The sequence below is a fragment of the Xiphophorus hellerii genome, chromosome 4 (assembly GCF_003331165.1).
Source record: "Xiphophorus hellerii strain 12219 chromosome 4, Xiphophorus_hellerii-4.1, whole genome shotgun sequence".
NCBI classification, from domain to species: Eukaryota; Metazoa; Chordata; class Actinopteri; order Cyprinodontiformes; family Poeciliidae; genus Xiphophorus; species Xiphophorus hellerii.
In genome coordinates this window covers 20,134,939-20,153,230 of record NC_045675.1, presented here as the reverse complement: position 1 = coordinate 20,153,230, position 18,292 = coordinate 20,134,939, and the positions used below count along the sequence as shown (strand labels likewise).

Sequence of the window (18,292 nt, the reverse complement as noted above, 5' to 3'; positions counted from 1 at the left end):
AGACTTTTGTTTCAGGCAGCAGCTGGATATAAACCAACATGGACTGTAAATCCTAGGTGTTATTGTGAATTTGGTGTTTTCACCAAAAACAACAGGCTGTCCTTTAGACACTGACTCTTTTTTTAAACACCTGGAGTAACATATGAATGAGCTCACAGCTGCAGTCTGACTGGGCAAGATTATCATTTATAAAACATTTATTATTTTTTTGTATGATGGCCATTCTTGGAAAGTTTTGTCAAAATATCTACTGGCAGACGCCCATTTAGAGGAGGATCTGGCTGAACTTCCTTCTTTGGGTTCATACAATAGCTCAGAATGTCTCACAGAGTCAAAGACTCACTGAGACAGAGGAGCTGCAGTAAAGGGATCCCAAGCAACACATTCATAAATATATTAAGAGAGGACATGGCCAGGTTGGATGTCACTGAGATTTTTCATGGTATTTCATTTCCGGGGCACCTGCACACTCAGGATTCCTTACAACACGCTCTCAAGTTTCTGTTTCAAGACACGGATGTCCTCATTGTGTCCTATCCAAAGTCAGGTAAGAGGAGGCGACGCTAACCGCCATGATATGCTGCACTTCACTGGTGGCTTCTTACTAAGTTAAATTGAATATTTCATGAATTTTCAATAAGTCAACAGTGGACAGTAGATGGTCTTTCTGAACAACAGGACACTCAAATATTATCTACTGTGTAGTGTGAGGTTTCTTCAGCTGGTCACAACTCTTCTGCAGTAGGTTGGTCTTGGTGGTTTATTTTTGAATTGGCAGCATTTCATGGGTAGGCATAGAGAGCCTATGGTGGCACTCGGTGATGTTGGAAAGTCTTCAGTAAGCATAGAAACCACGGGGGAAATCTATTTGAGGACATTTGCCTGTAAGAGAGGAAATAGTTTTTATGGAGTTGTTTTTAACGCCTCGTCAGGTCACACTGACGTGAGACACTCCCTTCCCTTGCGTGCCAAGCACAAAGTTGGACGCTAACGATATGATTTGGGAAGTAAGTTGTTTGGGCAGATAAGAACAACAATTTGTGATGTTTTGGCTTATTCAGCAATTTTGAAATGTAGCAGGTGTTGAGGTCAAGAGGTTTCTAATATTTTCAAGGAAGTCCAACACACATACAATCTAAAGGCTGCCAGCATCCTTACGCATATCAAGGGCAGTAATGCTATTGGTCGAAACTTTCCAACTCACATTACTGAAGATGAGACTCTATAACAAAAGGGTGATGTTAAGATAAACTGAGACTTTTTGGAGTTCTGGTTTGTACTGAAGAAGCTGTAAGACGAATCTGTGGAAAGGGTGTAATACAGTCTCCCGAACCCGTCATGGCTAGCAGCAAAGAGTTACGTCTCTGAGTGTTGTTTGTTACATATATATTTAAGAGTTTAATGCCTTTCAATTCTCCAACATGCCTTCGTCCAAAACCAGTCAAACTGGTTTGTCCAAAACAGGGTGTGGGATCACCCTGATCCCTCACCCTGTGTAGAATAATCCATCGATCTATCGATTCCAGATAATCCTAATCTGGAATAATCCATGTGGAAAATTATGCACTGGGTAGTAAAGCATTTCCTCCAAGCACTCTGTTTCTTCCTTCTTATTGCTGGCAAACCAATGTCTGCATTTTCCAGAAAAAAAAAGCTAAACATGATACCAGTTTTTTTTATTTATTTATTAGACATTGATTTTGCCTTTTGGAATATGAATATAACCCAATCCAACATACCAGTAGTTTTCAAAATTATTATAGTGTCTGGGTGGCTGGAACCAAACCACAATGTTTTGAAAGAACTATCCACAGTCTGAATTAATACCCCAAAAAGTTTGCACAGCTGTAGGCAAATATGGTGCAATATTACTAAAACAATGTCATACTGATCAATAAGAACAGTAAAACTCAAGTTATACATCTCTTTGATTTCTCTCAATAGGCACTACATGGATGCAAGAAATTGTGACCCTCATATCCAGCAGAGGTGACCCACATGTGTCCCAGACTACTCCAAACTGGACCAGAGCCCCCTGGTTGGAGCAATACTACTGTGCAGATTTGTTGAAGAGTTCAACCTCAACACCTCGAGTTCTCACTACACATCTGCCCCATGACCTGCTGGGCCCCGCCCTCCAGGAATCCAAGGCTAGGGTCAGATTCACACACACGCACACACCCCCACGCCCGCCCACACACACACATCCACCCCCACCCCGTCTGTGTGTGTATATATATAAGCATTTTAATATATATTTTAAAATTGAACAACCAGACTTCGACAAACAACATCCAATGGTTTCTCATTTTGTTTTTTGATAAAGTGAGTTTTTGTAGAAAAGAGGTCAGGAAAGCCATTAAACATAAAACATTTTGAAATGCACTTACTTGGTGAGTTTAGATAGAAACGCAGCAGTTTAATCAGTGCTGATATTAATCAGGAAGAGATGATCTACTTGACTACATTAAGGAGATGAGATGTTTGAGAAAGAAGTCAAACAAATGAAGACTAGCTCTAAAAATTAAATAGCCCATGAACAGGTAAAATAAATAAAAAAAACCTTCAGATTTTTCAAAATGCTGATGCAGGGATGGTGTATTGATATTTATTCATTGATGTGTTACTTCTTTGGACACTGGTGATCTTTTCATTTCAGTTTTCCAGCTTCAGAATGTACATAAATAGAATATCAGGATATTCTCCATTCTTTGCAAGAGCAGCTCCAACATGCTGGCACACTTTGTTGTTTATCTTCCAACAGATCATCTATGTGAGCAGAAACCCTAAAGATGTTCTGGTGTCCTTTTATCACTTCCACAAGATGGCCAACTTCCTCCCTGATGCTGGCTCCTTTCCAGAGTTTTTGCATCATTTCTTGGAGGGAACATGTGAGCTAACATTTTTCTGTTTCTGTAATATTTTTATTGTATTTTCTAAATTTGGATCTTTTCCCCCTGGTTCAGTGCACTTTGGCTCCTGGTTTGACCACATTAAGGGTTGGACCAGTCAGGCTGCGGCTCTCAACCTGCTGCATGTCACATATGAAGAGATGTCGACGGTAAAGAAGAGCTCCTTCATTCTAAAGTAGCCATATATAAATGAACATAACATTATCACGGGAAAAAAAATCTAAAAACAGTATAATGCAGAAGATATTATTAATTTTTAAACTACAAATTATGTCCTAAATTATGTCTCTCAAAGTTTCCTCATGATACTTTGAAAGAACTGATTGAGTCATTGTTTAATTGTCTGAATAATTGTTGTTAGTTTTTTATACACATTCAATTTTACCACCTTGATTTGATGTCAGGACCTGCATAGGACCATCAACAGGGTGAGCTCTTTCCTGCAGCGCCCTCTGCTGGAGCATGAGCTCAATAACTGTGTGAAACACTGCCGCTTCAGCCGCATGAAGGACAACAAGATGATCAACTACAGCCTTATTCCTGATGAGATACTGGATCACAGCAAAGGCTGTTTCATGAGGAAAGGTGAGCGCTGATCGGTTTAGTTTGTCTCACAACATGTGATCCAAGTTAAATGAAAACAAACACCTCAAAGTTAAAAGAAAAGTCCTCCAGATGAATCGATCTGTTACAAACGTCTACAAGCGACTTTTTAAATATAACTACATGCATAAATCAGATCTTGAGCCTATCATGTTCTTGGTACGGACACAATTGAATATTTTTTTTATTTTATGCTTTCCATTTCTACAGAAAATATATTTTTACTTTCTTAAGAATAAAAATCTTGTCTTAATTGTTTTCTACCATCCAGGTGAGATCGGAGACTGGAGAAACATGTTCACAGAGGAGCAGAATCGATACTTTGACACTGTGTTCAAGTCCAAGATGCAGGACTGCATTTTGAAGTTTGTGTGGGAAAAACCAGAAAACGAGGAATCAGAGTTGAAAGATTGAATCTGCCAAAACAAAAGAGATTTGTGATAACTGTGAGAGAGATCATCCCAGAGATGATGACACCATGTTTGTCTTATAAACATTTATTAAATCTAGACATTTTTAAAGGTTATTTTCCAGTATGATATCTCCTTGACATCCTTTGAAGAATGTGTAGTATTGCTTAATGCTCATGAATGAATCTTTTTATGTGACACATGTCATGGTTCTGTCTATGTTTGGTGAGCAAAAGATGAGACAAACATTTACTGATTCAATATCTGATGTGCGTCTTTCGCTTTTTTCAAGTTGGATTTGGGTTTTCTGTGAATCACAAGATGCACGTATAGAACCTGACAGTCGTGTCAACACTGCAACAATAAACAGAGGGGGAGGAAAGGTTAAAGGTCATGGAATCCACAGGGCTGAGCTGTCCTTTTGTGTGCTGTCACTTCACTCACAAAGAAGAAGAAGAAACATGTTGCTTCCCTACTAGTTAATATTTAGGAGGCCACTCTGCATAATACTATTAAACATTTGTATACATTAGTGACTTTTTAATGGCCTCATTAAAACGTCCTGATGCTGAAACTTGGCCAGCAGCAAAAAGAGGCCCGAAACAGCAACCGGTAGTTCTGAAAGCTCAAAATTGGAAGAACTGAGCTGAATGAAATCTAATTCATCTGACAATGATTTTGTTCAGAAACTTTAAGAAATGTGAGGACCCACTACTTCTTCTGGTGTCCAGAACCTGACCCTGTAAGGAGAAGTGTTGCTTTAGGGTTAGGACTATAAGGTGTGAACTGAGTTTCGGTTAGGTTTGGTGTTAAGGACAGGGTTAGGCTATAGAAATGAACAAAAAATGAATGAAAGTCATTGAAAAGTCCTAGTGAAAGCACTTGTGCATGCGTGTGGGGGTGGGTCTGTGTGTGTGTTACATATGTGCATGCAACACATTGACATTCAATTATTTAAAAAGTAATATGTAGCATCATAAGGATTGTGCAGACACTGGTCCACAATACCAGTGTGTTGTTTACAGCTTTTTTCTCCAAAAAAACAAACAAGACAAACAAACCCCCCTACCTTTTAAAGAATAAGTAAATTAATAATTCAGATATTGTATTTAAGAGGGAATTAAAAAATAAATATAATTAGGACATTCCTAAAAATATACATTTAGGTCGACACCTTGGCTGCTTTCTATGAAAAATGTATAATTATGTCAATAAAACATATCCGAGCACATGGAGCCCTCTGCTGCTAATCAATTTGAGAATTGTTAAATGTGTGTTGATTAATCAGGCTGACAAGCCTGATGGGTCGTCATACCAACATCCAACAAACACACACCCATTCATGATTTGCTTCCAAGCTTTTAATATTCACTCACACATCCCAGTGTGTGAGAAATGTTGTCACACTTCTTCAGACGTCTCAGATTTTGCTTAGGGGAAGGAGGTTGGAAGGCAGCAAACATCTCACCTTTAGTTTCATCTCTCCAAAGGACATCAGTCAGTAAATATGCTTGTTTGTTCAAATAGAACCTATTCAGAGTTTGAGGTAGAGATATTATTTTCTCCTTTCTGTTGAAGAGATTAATGTTCTGCTCATTGCTAATTTACTATATAACTTGATTTTAGTCATTTTAGATGCAAAGATTTTGATGATCTTTGGTAAAAAAAAAAAAAAAGATCCTAAGAAAATCTTTCAGAGAACTAGAATTGTCAAACTCTGGTCAGTGACAATCTAACCAATAGAGAGGCTAACTGGGCAACAAAACACTGTGAGAATTTTTTATTGGAAAAATTGTACAGCATGACAGCTGCTGGGAAAGAAATCTTATTATTGCTCTTTTTTCACACCCTGATGTGAAAGTAGTTGCCAGATCTCTGTCCAGCGCCCAAGCTCCACAATCAAGTTCTTCTGTTACTTTGTACAACATATGTTTATTTTCAATATTTTATAAAGAAAATTTCATGCATTGTCACATAAAGATCTTTACAAATTTTTATGCTTTTGGGATTTTGTAGATAAATTGCCTCCCAGTTGCAAACTCAGTCTTAGGAACTGGAGCTTATGGCATTCTCTCACATCGTCTTGATTTGTGATCAAGAACTTTTCTCCGAATATATTATGCATATTTACCACAGATTTGTGATCATGAATGACAATTATTCACTCTAAAAAGCTCAGTTGAGTTATTAACCCTTTCATGCATGAATTATGATCCTTTGTGTCAGAATTTTTTTTCCATTTTAAAATTTTTTTTTCTTAAGGCATAAAAAAAGGTAGGAAATTTTTTTTGTAAAAATAATTTATTTTTTATTTTTTATTTTTATGTGATCAATTGTAATTTTGTCCAAATACAAAGTTGTTATTTGAAAAATACATCAGTAGTATTGTTCCTTAGGGGTTATCGGATGTCACAATATTTTTTTTACTTGCAAGAGTCGTCTACAGTAGAAGGAGGGACCAGGTCTGTTCTCATGCTTTTTTGTCTGTCGTCCATATTGTATTTAACAAAAATAATTTCTTGCATTTGCAGCTGATGGCCAGTAGTTGATGGTATATTTTATGATGCATTAGTGTCCACTTCAGTGGTCTGTGTGCATTTATAACATAAAAATCCACAGGAAGCACACGAAAATGGCTTTTAGATAGCTGTCCACTGTAGTGACCACTATGCATGAAAGGGTTAAGTAGCTCAGGGATAAATTTTTGGCCGTATCTAGTTTTCAACATACATCCTTCCTTTGACAGAGTCAGCATAGTTATCATAGTTAGCATGCCCATAATAATCACAGGTATGAGGAGCTCTGATAATCGTAGCTCTTACATTTCTGAAAATAGATTCCGAAAGCCTCGTGATTTTAAGATTTAGGTGATTATAAGTTAAAGTTTTCATATTTGGATCTTCATTTTTTTCTGTCGCTGTTTCAGTCTTCGCAGCACCCAGGCTGCTACGAATCCGAGGAGATATTTGAGTCCCTTACATAAGACGGTCTACTGACATACTGAATGCTTGAGATCAAAGCCACACCTAAAACTTGATGTGAGTGATGTCTGACACCAGCGGGGGGACTGTCTGAAACAATTCATCTTTGGTCCATGTAAGAATGAGCCTCAGGTGATGGTGAACTTCTCCAGTCCTTTTTGTTTCTGTCATAGTCCCGGTGTTGGGAATCAAAAGAGGGGAGCGTCTCCACAGCGCTGCCGCTGCTGCTGCTGAAAGCCGGCTGACCTTTTCCATCTTGATGTTATCTGGCAGCATGACAACCTACCACAAGACACTGCAGAGAAAACCTGTGTACATTGAAGATTTCTTACTGTTGCAGTCTATTAAGATACAAGCACGCTAAAAGGCTTCTTTATGCAACATTTAAGTGGGAAACAACATGCGATATAAAACCACATTCTTACTGCAATGTTAAAGTGCAAAGAATACCTTCTAAAAATCATGATTTTTGTATCTGCTTATCAAATTTTCACTCACAATGTCTTTCTTTTATATATATGTTTAGTCTATCTCTATAAACATATAATTTATGACGAATGCAGTTTTGTATTCATTTCTTCCTAATTTTTTTGGTGCTGAAGAAAAATGAAATCTGTAATAAGTGAGTCACAGGTGTTGTTGTTGCCCCCTGTGCTGCAGCTGGTAATGAGACCAAGAGCTCTGAGCTGAGTCCTAGCAGGTGTTTTCCTCTGGAAGGAACAAGGTGTGACAGTCTTGGCATTTGCATCACATTTAAAGCCCATCAGCTCCATCATCAGAGTCAGAAACTAACAGATCTAAGTGAGTCATCTCACCACTGTGAATCTCCAGATTTCAAAGGGATTGACGTACATGGGAATTAGCAGCAAATTGTTTTATTCACAGTAAAAAGACATTTGTTCACAGATGTGAGGAATGTGTTAGTGAGTCTCAATATGATTAGAAATCACCTGACTGAAAATGTCTACACATACTTTGAGTACTTCCCAGAACTTTAAAGCTGTGAATCATGTACATATATTTGTTTTACTGATACAGCTGGATTTGTCTTTGTCCTCATGGTGAAACAAGATAGAAAGTGAGATTTTGTTCACACAAATAATACTGTATGGTTAAATACTGTAAAGTCGAGTCACTGATGTTCCCAATAAACCCACAGCTGGTCGTGGCAGGTGGTTCTTCATCCTGAGCCTGGTTCTGTTGGAGGTTTCTTCTTGTTACACAGAAGCAGAGATTTCTACAATGTTCACATTGAGTCACTAAGGGCTTCCTTAGAGAGATTGCCATTTCACAAATGTCAGATCATGTGCTAAGATTGAAATGCTTTTTGGCAAACTCTAGTTGAGCCTTTATTTGAGTTTTCTGCAGCGGCTTTCTCATTGCTGGTCTCCCATAAGACATTGACAGGGCAACATTTGTTGTCTCTTCCATCTCAGCAGCTGAAGTTTGTAACTTTAGTCATAGGTATCCTGGTGTCCTCTCTCACTAGTCTCCTTCTTGACCAGTCACTCCGTGTGAAGACGGGCTGATCTAGGAAGATTGACAGGTTCTATATTCCCTCCATTTCTTGATAGTGGATTTAACTGAACTCAAGAGGAAGCTCAGTAACTTAGATGTTTTTGTATCCTTCCCCTGACATATACTTTTCATCTTAAAGGACACTTTAATTCACAAATCATTTATTCCTAATGATTAGCTCATTTAATGCTATTGCTTATCTGGTAGCCATAACTACAATGAGTAAAGTTTGTTCAGAACCTTCTGATGAAGGGAAATGAGTAAACATTTTTCACAATCACTTTGGTACTTGATGTTTTCTTTATATGTGTGATGGGGCAATTAAATGAAGAAATATGTAATCAAATTAATGAACATATAGAGCAGGTAATCATTTAAATACCATCAATTCATCCATCCACAATGCAACAGTCTTATATATATTACAAAATTTACTGTTCCTGACTTGGAGAATAATGTGAATTTATGAATTTATCTGTCTGCCCTCCCATCAAAACCAGTGTAACACAGTAATGATATCAATGCAAGGTGATTGGTCTGCAGTTGAACTGCTGTGCAGGTTAGCCAATCAGATGTCATGATTTAATTCAAAATCTATATTGATCCTTTCAATTATTTCATGATGATTTCTAGCAAAAACAAAAAGAAAGAATAAATACTGGAATAATAAATATTTTAACAAGTAATGAATTCCAGTTTTAATTAATGATTTCTGTATTAAATTCATTGTGTGTTTGACAAATTATTGACACACATTGATACATTTTTAATTGTTTCGTATAATTATGATATGTATGTTTAAAATATCTCACTCACAAATCTGTAATTATTTATTTGATAGATTGTGATACTTTTAAAAATATGTTTTTTATTAACTGTATGAATAAAAAAAATCATAATTAATATGAAAAAAGGTCTGAAAACATCAGTCCTGTGTGTAATTATCCTATATAATTGAACATCACACAGCCTGATCGTTAGCTGATTTGCTGGTGAAAACATTGTTTAGCCTCACATAGGTTCTCACACATGGGAATAATCTTTTCACATAATTGTTTTTGGTTTTGTTAAAAAAAAAAAAGAAGTTTATCAAGCCTTCCAAGTCTGATTGTCATGAACTCATGACACGCATTTTGTGAACACACACAGTAAATCTACAAGCCAACAACTTAAAGGTCTACCTACATGTTTGCAGAAACCTAAAGATCTTTTTTTCCACACACTGCTTACAAGTCTGAAGTTCTGGTTCCTATTGCAGAACAACTCTGCATGTGTTGTGACCTTAGTCGGTGCTTTAAAGGAATGCACTCAGACTGGTAGAAAGTAATAGGCTTTGACAGAACATTAATATTTCAGAAGCAATAGAGGAAAACCTCTGGTGCTGCGCTTCAGAAATGCTTAAAAAAACGTACACAAATTTAACTTTGGCTAAAAAAAGGAAACACAATGAGTGCCTGCCTGCTGCAGAAACTATCTCAAAGCCACCTTCTGTTTTCTTCTTGTCCCAGATTTTAAGCATGTTGGATAAATTGTGTCTGTTATCAGAAAATGACAACATTCAAATCGCAGGCTAACATTTTTGTTGGGTTTATTTGAAAATGACTTATTTAGTTTTAATATTTTTATTCATTTCATTTCTGGGGCGTTGCTGTGGGATTGAATGTGTGTGCAACTTCTAATAAAATGATCCGTTTTGGTACCTATTGAATGAATGTTCTTTACTGTCATCATGCAACCAAAAACAGACATTTACAAACACAAAAAAACAACACATAAATCTTTTTTTCTCTTACTGTCAGAAGTTAAATGAAACCAAACATCTCTTGCTTCAGAGCAGCTAGAATTAGAAAAATTATTTCTGTTTGCTTTGAGGGGTCAGTGTGACTGGAAAGGCGCTCCATACATCCAGACTATTTTCTATTTAGATATTCAGTCTGTTATTAGAAAATAATAACATATTGATGTCAAATCCCTATTTATAATTCATGGATAAACAGTGAATTGGTCACGGAAATTGTAGTAACATAATCTAAAAGAGATTTTATTTTTAACAAGGCAAAGTGAGACAGGTTGCAAATGGAGAAGATCGGCCCTTTGACATACAGCAAAGGTTTTAAAAGCAAAGAAGTGGCCGGTTACAAAATGAAGCTGAGAAAAACAGCTTCAATGTGTCCTGCAAATCACATTAGATCTCGCAGCTAGCTGCGTTCTTCCTGGACGCACTAGCCGAGTGCACCTTTTGAACTTCAGGGCTGCTACAGTGACTCCTCAGGAATAAACATTGTTGAATAAGAATGAAGAGTTAATGTGTTTGCAAAGCAGACAGACACTGTTATGAAGCAAAACAGCTTTGCATACCAATATAAAAGCACTTTTCAATACAAAATAGGGGAAATCATCATTTGAAGCTGCAGAGTCTGAACAATTTGGACTCAAAGAGGAAATGGATTTCCAAGTTAATTAAGGCTTTTGCACAAAACGTTCCAGCAGAAACACAGCACAGTCGAGAGATGTACTCAGTCTGCAAAGTTTCGAAAAACGGCAGGAAGACATCTCAGGTCAGACGTCAAAAACAAGCAGGACAGTGACAGAGATGAAGAAACAGGTTTGTAACTTAATTTACCCATTGGATATATTTACTGATAAAAAAATGCACTACAAATGGATTATTAAATGTTAGAACATTAATTTAAAGAAGGTATTTCAACTATTCTGCAGTAAACCCTAAAAGAAGATATACATCAAATTTGCCTTTTTGTAAATAAAGAAAACATTTGCTGAGGATGTGATAAAGAATAAACTAAAGTCATATTTTCTTCTGGTAATTATGATGTTTTTTATCAGTCTCATAAATCTGAGACAGCAGCATTTTCCTGTGTGTTGTCTGAATATCCAGAGGTGTAATTAACAGACTGAAATACTCACAACAACGACGACCATCTGCTTCTTCATGCCCCAAGCTGGTCTGTCTTTATGTAACTGAAATAAATCACCCAGCGGGTCGGAACCAGTCCTCACTTTGATTTTTCTTTTTTTTCTCGCCCTCATCTTCTCCAATCATAATGTATGAAGTGGACGGGCAGCTGTCATCACAACACCTTTCTGGGTATTTATTGTTGAGACACTTTGTTATTTATGGCAGAGTGGACACACCTGCCTGACAGAAATATCTTTGAAGTGGTGGTATTGAAGGCAGCAGTCAAAAGCCACAGGGTCTGAAACGTGTCGGACCCTCTTAATTCATTGTTAACTTTTGCTTTCAAGCGATGGACAGCAGCACCATGATGTAATGTTGTCTTAACATTTGGAGCTGCTGCAGTGCAGAATGTAACCAAGAATCGACTCATGTGAACACAGTCAAATTTCATTTGAGTTGTTTTTGATTTAAACAGCATGTTTTAACAACTGAAGTAGGTAACATAGTTACTTAATAATGTTATAAACTGACAGTATGTGCCTGGAAAATATCTAATACTCAACATTTAAATTATAAATGAAATGCAAAGTGTTTTGTAGATAGAATATTCTGTCTATCCAGGAGAGATTATGTGATTATTAACCAATTAGGCCACATTTCCATCTGTCTGTTTGCCCATCCGTTGACTTTAACTTATTCAAGGTTAGGCTGTAAGCAGGATATACAGCTGTTTATGTTATTGGTCCTCACCTGTGTTGGTATTTAGATCATTTTTGTTGTTTTATTCTAAGATTTTTCTCTGCCCATTAATTTGCATTGAGTTTTGAAGTGCCTTCTTGTGTTCTGTTGTGTATTTTATAGTTTTATATTTATATTAGTCTTTTTTTGTTGGTCAGTAGACCTGTATGTGTTCAGCTTCTCCATTCTGTTTATCAAAGACCCATTAACCACAGTATTAAAGCTCTCTGCTTTCTTTGCTGGGGTTTTCTGCTGCTCTCACGCTGCCTCTTTGCTCTGATTTTCTTTGTTTCCTTATTTAATCATTATAAAACCATCTAATACTTAGGTGATATCTGCTTTTGAGTCATCTCAAATCCCACTCACACTTGATTCTGAAATATTTTCCAGGCTAGAAAGGGCCTGGAGTTCCTTCATGTAGCTAGTTCCTGGTGTGCTACATGTTCGGGTGTCCGCCAAAAGAAGGTGCATAGGAGGCCAACTGATCAGATGAGCCAAATCACTTTGGCTCATTACGTTTGATAAGAAAGAGAAGCATCTCTGTCTTTATTTTTTAATAAAATATCTGGTTTCAACTTCAGCGGGACTTTACACAAATTACTGGTGAGTTTCACAACTCTCTCCCCCCCTAAATAACTCGAAATAGGTTGTTTCAAACCTTGCTCTTAAATTCAGACCCTTGGGTCATTTCACAAAAGATTAATAGAAGCTCTGACCTAAATATAAAAACATGTTTCGCTCTTCTCCTTTCAACTTTTCCCACAAGAGTGCATACACACAAGAAGCACGCAGCTGATGGATTTATGTTTGTCATTTCTGTAGCCTCTGTAAATTTACATATTTCAGTGTATATCCCTTTCTGAAATTCATTTCAGAAATATGTCAAATAAAAACTAACTTAGAAATAAGGCCAAAAAATCGTTATTAGTGTGGCCTATTTACCACTCTGTGGGTTCGTGACAAGACTGTAAATCAAATCCAATGTTTTCACTTGTCACAAGATTTAATCTACAGACATGAATTAAAGCCATTTACTGACACAATACATTGCAATGATTTCTCTCTTGAAACATCTATCAAAACAAGAGAGCCTGAAGCTCTGTGGCTGCTATCGGTACATTTTAGCCATTACATCAGAGCGCAGAGCAGACGACTTCTCTGTATCTCCTCTAATGACTCTATGGATCCAAGGTAAATATGAAGAAATCTTCATGTAGACGCCGTAGTTGTTTCGGCTGCAGGATTTGTCATAGGAGAGGATCCCTGCAGCGTACACGTCCCCAGACTGAGCATCTCTGACAGCCAGAGCTCCTCCCGCGTCACCAAAACAAATGTTTTCCTCAAGCTCTGTGGGTCTGGTGCAGAACATGTTGTCATCCAGACTCGGGGTGTGTGTGGTACGGTTGTATTCTGCTTTGCAGTCGGAGTAATTAGCCAGAGGGAGAACGAGGTATTTGAGAGATGTAGCAGGGGTGAGGTGGATCCCCCAGCCCCAGCCAGCGATGACCCCTGACCTGCCCACAACAGTGTCCAGGTCCTGGCCTCTCTCTGGGATGGGGATTGCAGTGATCTTATCAGTCATGATTACAGACTCTTTAAGTCTGATCAGAGCCAGATCGTTGTCCCAGTCAGTCTGATTCTGGAAGCCTGGATGAAGAAAAACCTACAGGAGGAGAATGTAAATATCTCTTATTTTTAATCTCTTTTTTTTTTTTTTTGCTGTTTTCTATAAAGAATGTAATAAAAAGTCCTTTAATCTCATATTCCAAAGCTAACAAAACAAACTGAGCTTTGCTACCTAAAGCAATGTCTCACTCTGAATACTTTCCCAGGCGAATAAGTTTTGAACAAGTCAAAATAAGAAGAATTTTTCCTTTTATATTAAGTTTTTTTATAATAAGGTTTGAACGCCTAAAGAAATTAAAGTCTAACATGTTTATGAACTGAGAAAGATGAAAGAACAAAGCAAGAAAATACAAAAATGTTTCTCTTCCTTTCATAAATCACTTCATATATCCTTCCTGGATGTCATTTGTCTCACTAACCCTGGAGCTTAAAATCTAAAGTAATTTTATTCCAGCTCCTAAAAATTTTAAATGCAACATAGGCACAGTAATGAAATAAAAAGAAGGGCAATAATACCTTGTTTTCTATTTTCCTTTCAAATTAACTAACACAAAAATGACAGACATTTAGTAAATGTCTCCTTATCAGTATTTAAAGCCATTTTTTTGTAACAAGAAGCCAATTCCTCACCTTGTCTACAGCGACTTCTTTGGAGGCGTCGGCTTCTGCCTTTTGTGAGATTCCTAAATATACTTTTGGGATGACAGGATCTTTTCCCTGAGTGTCCTGTCGACTCTTTCTAATAAAGAGGTTCCTTCCAGCCGTCAACACCCAGCGGTCGGAGATGAGAGCGCCGCCTGCATACCCGCCATCCAACACGCTGTCAGACAGGTAGACCATGGCTTGCCAGGGAACGTGAGGGGCCAACGTCCCACCAACCATCCGCTTCAAACGAAGGAAGCCTAATTTTTTAGGGGAAAATATAAAACCACTTTTAGCTAATTTATTGTTATAATTTTATTTTGTTTTCCAGTTGAAAACATTTTCTCATAAAAAACGAGATACGTTAAAATATCACATGTCTTGATCTTTTGGTGGCCCATTCATGAAGCATAGGCTGGAAAATCCAAAGGGGGCAGAGGTAGAGGTCAGAAAAAGTAAATAAAAAAATATTGAAGAACTAAAAAAAAATCTGAAGAACAACAATTGATGTCCAAGTACAATAAAATTAAGCTCCATGGGGCAAAGAAAACTAAAATGAACTTGACTCAAAAATTTAAGAAACAGCTATAAAAATAAATATATAATATACTAAAAATATTGCTATGAGAGGTAAATTATTCACCAATTTAAAATTTTCCATAATATTTGAGATGGGAAGCTATATCTCTCCCCACAAAAAGCTAATAAATGTTAGCTTTTCGTAAGCTTTATCTGTTGTAATCGTTAGTGACGTAACTCCTGGCTTGTGATTTATCGCATGGATCTCTATTCTAATTAGATCGTCTGAACTTTCAAAGAAAAAGCTTTGATTCTTTCATTCTGTTTTTCATAAACAGAAAAGAAGAAACAAAGCCCATCTCTGTGTGTTTGATCCTCTTCTCCTTTCTGTGACTGGGATAATCGAGGTTCAAGTGATTGTCTCTTCAAAGTGATGGCAACATCTTGAATATTTTCTCTGGATTATTAAATCTGTACTGGTTCTTCCTTGGTGAGTTTAATCAAAGCAGAAGATTTCATCCTACACGCAATTAAACAAATTAATCACTTTATTAGCTTGATGCATAACAAGATTTTAAGAGTGGGTTCTTTTCTCACCTAATACTACTAGAAGCTGATGCAATCTTTTTCACTAAGTCCCCAGTGTGCTGAGCCATATTTCTTGACCTAGATTGTAGGTTTTGCTGCATTTAAATGATTGTTTTCTGAAGAAAAATAATGAATCTGAATGTTTTCCTTTCAGACTCTTGTTGATAAATAAAAGAAATATTTGAATGAAACAATCTATTAAATTCTGCAGGAGACAGAATTGGAGTTGATCGGTACTGAAGATGCTAAGCAGGATCATCTGATCAGAAATCTTATTTTGTACAAAGGTGAAGTTAAACTTCTACTCTCAATCAGTTTTACTGTCTGTAGAGAATGTGTGATGTCTTCATAAGCATTATGTTGCTATGTGCAACATTATGAAATAAGATTTTTCAAGTCATCTATTCATTTTGTTAATGGAACTGAAACTTTGTGATTAAATGATCAGGACTCTTCGAAAACATGTCCTGATTTTCTCTTTAAAACTGATTATTTATTAGGTTATAATGAAATATTTTCAGTAGTTTATTCCTTTGGTGAATGATCAAAAGTCTTTTTAATAGCCAAGGGCATTAATAAATACATGAATAAACCAACACTCAATAATTTCAAAAGTCACGTTTCCTTTGAAGTTTTGGAGGATTGTATAATTAGTTTTTTTTTATTCACCTTTTGACTTTAAAGTATTATAAAGTTACATATTTGTTATAACTATCATGCTTTGACAGCATAACATAAGATGAATAATCTGCGAAAATATTATATCTCTAGAAATGGTGACAATTTTAACGAATATGGAAAAAACATATTTTTGAAAAAGTTACACACTGTCACTTTAAATAGTTAAATTCTTTAAAATTGTGTTGCCTGCTCTTTTCATTTATGAATAACTTTTTTTATGCATGTGAATCTTTTAAATCCCGCAAAGAAAATTGACAGAGAAAACTCCAGCTCCAATTCAGAGTCTACTGAAGAAAGTCAGCAAATCTGTAGACTATCATGTATTTTACAATAGACATCAACAAGTCACATGCAACACTTTTACTTTCACCTCTTGCACTAAATGTTACAATAAGCTCACAACACTCTGGCTAATCTTGTCTAGTTTAAGACAAAATTTATTGTCTCAAATGAGAGACATTTTTAAAACTCTCATTTCTCCTGGTCTTGAACGCACCCAAACCTGAAACAGATCCAGCTAATGAAATAAAAACACTACTGAAAACCTCTGGAACAAAATAAATAAAAGGTAGAAAAGAGGAACAACTTATATCAGGATTAAGCAAGATACAGTAGTGTGAAAAAATTAGGACAGCCTTTAACATCCTGTATGTTCTTAAAGCATATTAGGGGATGATGAGAGTATTTAATACTTTAACAGTGCTGAAAAATTCAAGTAAGAAAAATATACTTTGAAACTTAAAGAAAGTTTCAAACTCGTGATGAAATACATCCTAAACCTGCAGATGAAAAACAGATTTCATTGACTGTAATTCGTTTTGCAATCTATCTTTAGTTTTTTATATAAACTCTGTATGCGTGTGAATGAGAGAAGTGCGTGAAAGAGCTTATAGTTATAGTCAACTATAATTTATAATTTATAACTACAATTTATAATTTACTGGAATAAACTATAATTTATTCCAGTAAGGAATAAATTATAAAACACTTACATTTATTTCTACTAGGATTTTTTTGTTTGTGATAAATATTTCATACATATTTCCACCCTTCAAAGTGAACACAAATCATAGGTAAACAGTAAACTGCACTTTCATAGATTAAACTATCTTGGTCATACAAACTTTGTTACCAAACAAATAAATACAGAAATAATAAAATACAATTTTTAGATCTTTGTCAACGCTGAGCTAAGCAGTGAATGTTTGCGTTACCTGAGTCTCTGATTGTTCCCTCTGCCAGGACGGCGGCCAGGAGGACCAGCGCAAGGAAAAACCTTCAAACGACAACAGAGTCAACTAAGAAGAAGACATCTACTGGATTTATTCATCTGGATCAACTGAGACAAAAAACTAGACATGTAAAAAAAAAAGTATTGACAAATGAACTACTTAAAAATCAAGGTTATTAATTATTATCATTTTAACTTGTTTAGGCAATAGATTTTTGCTGGGAATTTAAAATTTGGCTTTGTAAAAACTATTTTACACAAGATCTCCAAAAATTTTTGCATATTCTTAACTCAGTTTACACTTTTCTATGAATTATGTTTATCTAAATTGCAAAGCCTTTTGATGTTATAAATAAAGATAATTGCTTTCAGATTTCCTCTGTGATGCAAAGCAATAAATATTTTAATCTTACTCCTTGTTGACAGCGAGCATGTTCTCCAGTGATGGTTGTGGCCTCTCCTTTTCAGTGCGTTGTGCATTTCTGGTGCTGAGATATTTATATCTGTTGAAAGATAAAAGACTGATCTGGAAATTTCTGCTTGGCACATGAAAACAGGATTCCCAGTATTTCGCAATGAGATGCTAAATAGCAAAATCTTGCAACATGTTCTTTGGTCTGTTTGATAGTTTCTAAATTGTCAGAATGAGAAGAAAATACAATAAAACTTTTAAAGTGCAATTCATGAACAATACAAGCTTCTCTTGTAAAATAAAGAATCAGAACATGTTGCATATAGCAACAAAACAGGGCAATAAGAAAGGTTCTGTCTTGTTTTATTTTATAAATTTAGTTCACCTCCTTTTAGTTCATGTTAAAGAGACTGAAAATCTTATGTGCCATTTATATCATGGTTTTGCATCACAATTTACTGAAAATAAAGACAGGAAAATGACAGATTGCAGCTTACTGTGCATTCCACTATTT

At 36.1% G+C, this 18,292-nt stretch overlaps 2 protein-coding genes across 2 annotated transcripts; one reads left to right on the top strand and one right to left on the bottom strand.

Moving 5' to 3' along the window:
• The first annotated feature begins 272 nt into the window (after window positions 1–272).
• Window positions 273–4,610, top strand: sult5a1 (sulfotransferase family 5A, member 1). Its single transcript, XM_032559972.1, has 6 exons — window positions 273–547; window positions 1,945–2,156; window positions 2,765–2,891; window positions 2,967–3,061; window positions 3,317–3,497; window positions 3,787–4,610. Exons 1-6 carry the CDS (start codon window positions 319–321, stop codon window positions 3,927–3,929), a joined length of 987 nt encoding a protein of 328 aa, XP_032415863.1. The 5' UTR covers window positions 273–318; the 3' UTR covers window positions 3,930–4,610.
• An 8,265-nt stretch (window positions 4,611–12,875) lies between these two features.
• hp (haptoglobin) lies at window positions 12,876–17,872 on the bottom strand. Its single transcript, XM_032559885.1, has 4 exons — window positions 17,780–17,872; window positions 17,350–17,411; window positions 14,336–14,607; window positions 12,876–13,742 (listed from the first exon to the last, which is right to left on the bottom strand). The coding sequence occupies exons 1-4, from the start codon at window positions 17,797–17,799 to the stop codon at window positions 13,188–13,190; spliced, it is 909 nt and encodes a 302-aa protein (XP_032415776.1). The 5' UTR covers window positions 17,800–17,872; the 3' UTR covers window positions 12,876–13,187.
• Between the last annotated feature and the right edge of the window lie 420 nt (window positions 17,873–18,292).

Coding starts and splice junctions, on each gene's coding strand:
- sult5a1 (XM_032559972.1), top strand. CDS start 319: ATGTCTCACAGAGTCAAAGACTCACTGAGACAGAGGAGCTGCAGTAAA. Junction 548..1,944: donor TGTGTCCTATCCAAAGTCAG/GTAAGAGGAGGC, acceptor TTCTCTCAATAG/GCACTACATGGATGCAAGAA. Junction 3,498..3,786: donor AGGCTGTTTCATGAGGAAAG/GTGAGCGCTGAT, acceptor TCTACCATCCAG/GTGAGATCGGAGACTGGAGA.
- hp (XM_032559885.1), bottom strand. CDS start 17,799: ATGCTCGCTGTCAACAAGGA. Junction 17,412..17,779: donor ATGCTCGCTGTCAACAAGGA/GTAAGATTAAAA, acceptor TGTCGTTTGAAG/GTTTTTCCTTGCGCTGGTCC. Junction 14,608..17,349: donor GGGAACAATCAGAGACTCAG/GTAACGCAAACA, acceptor CTAAAAAATTAG/GCTTCCTTCGTTTGAAGCGG.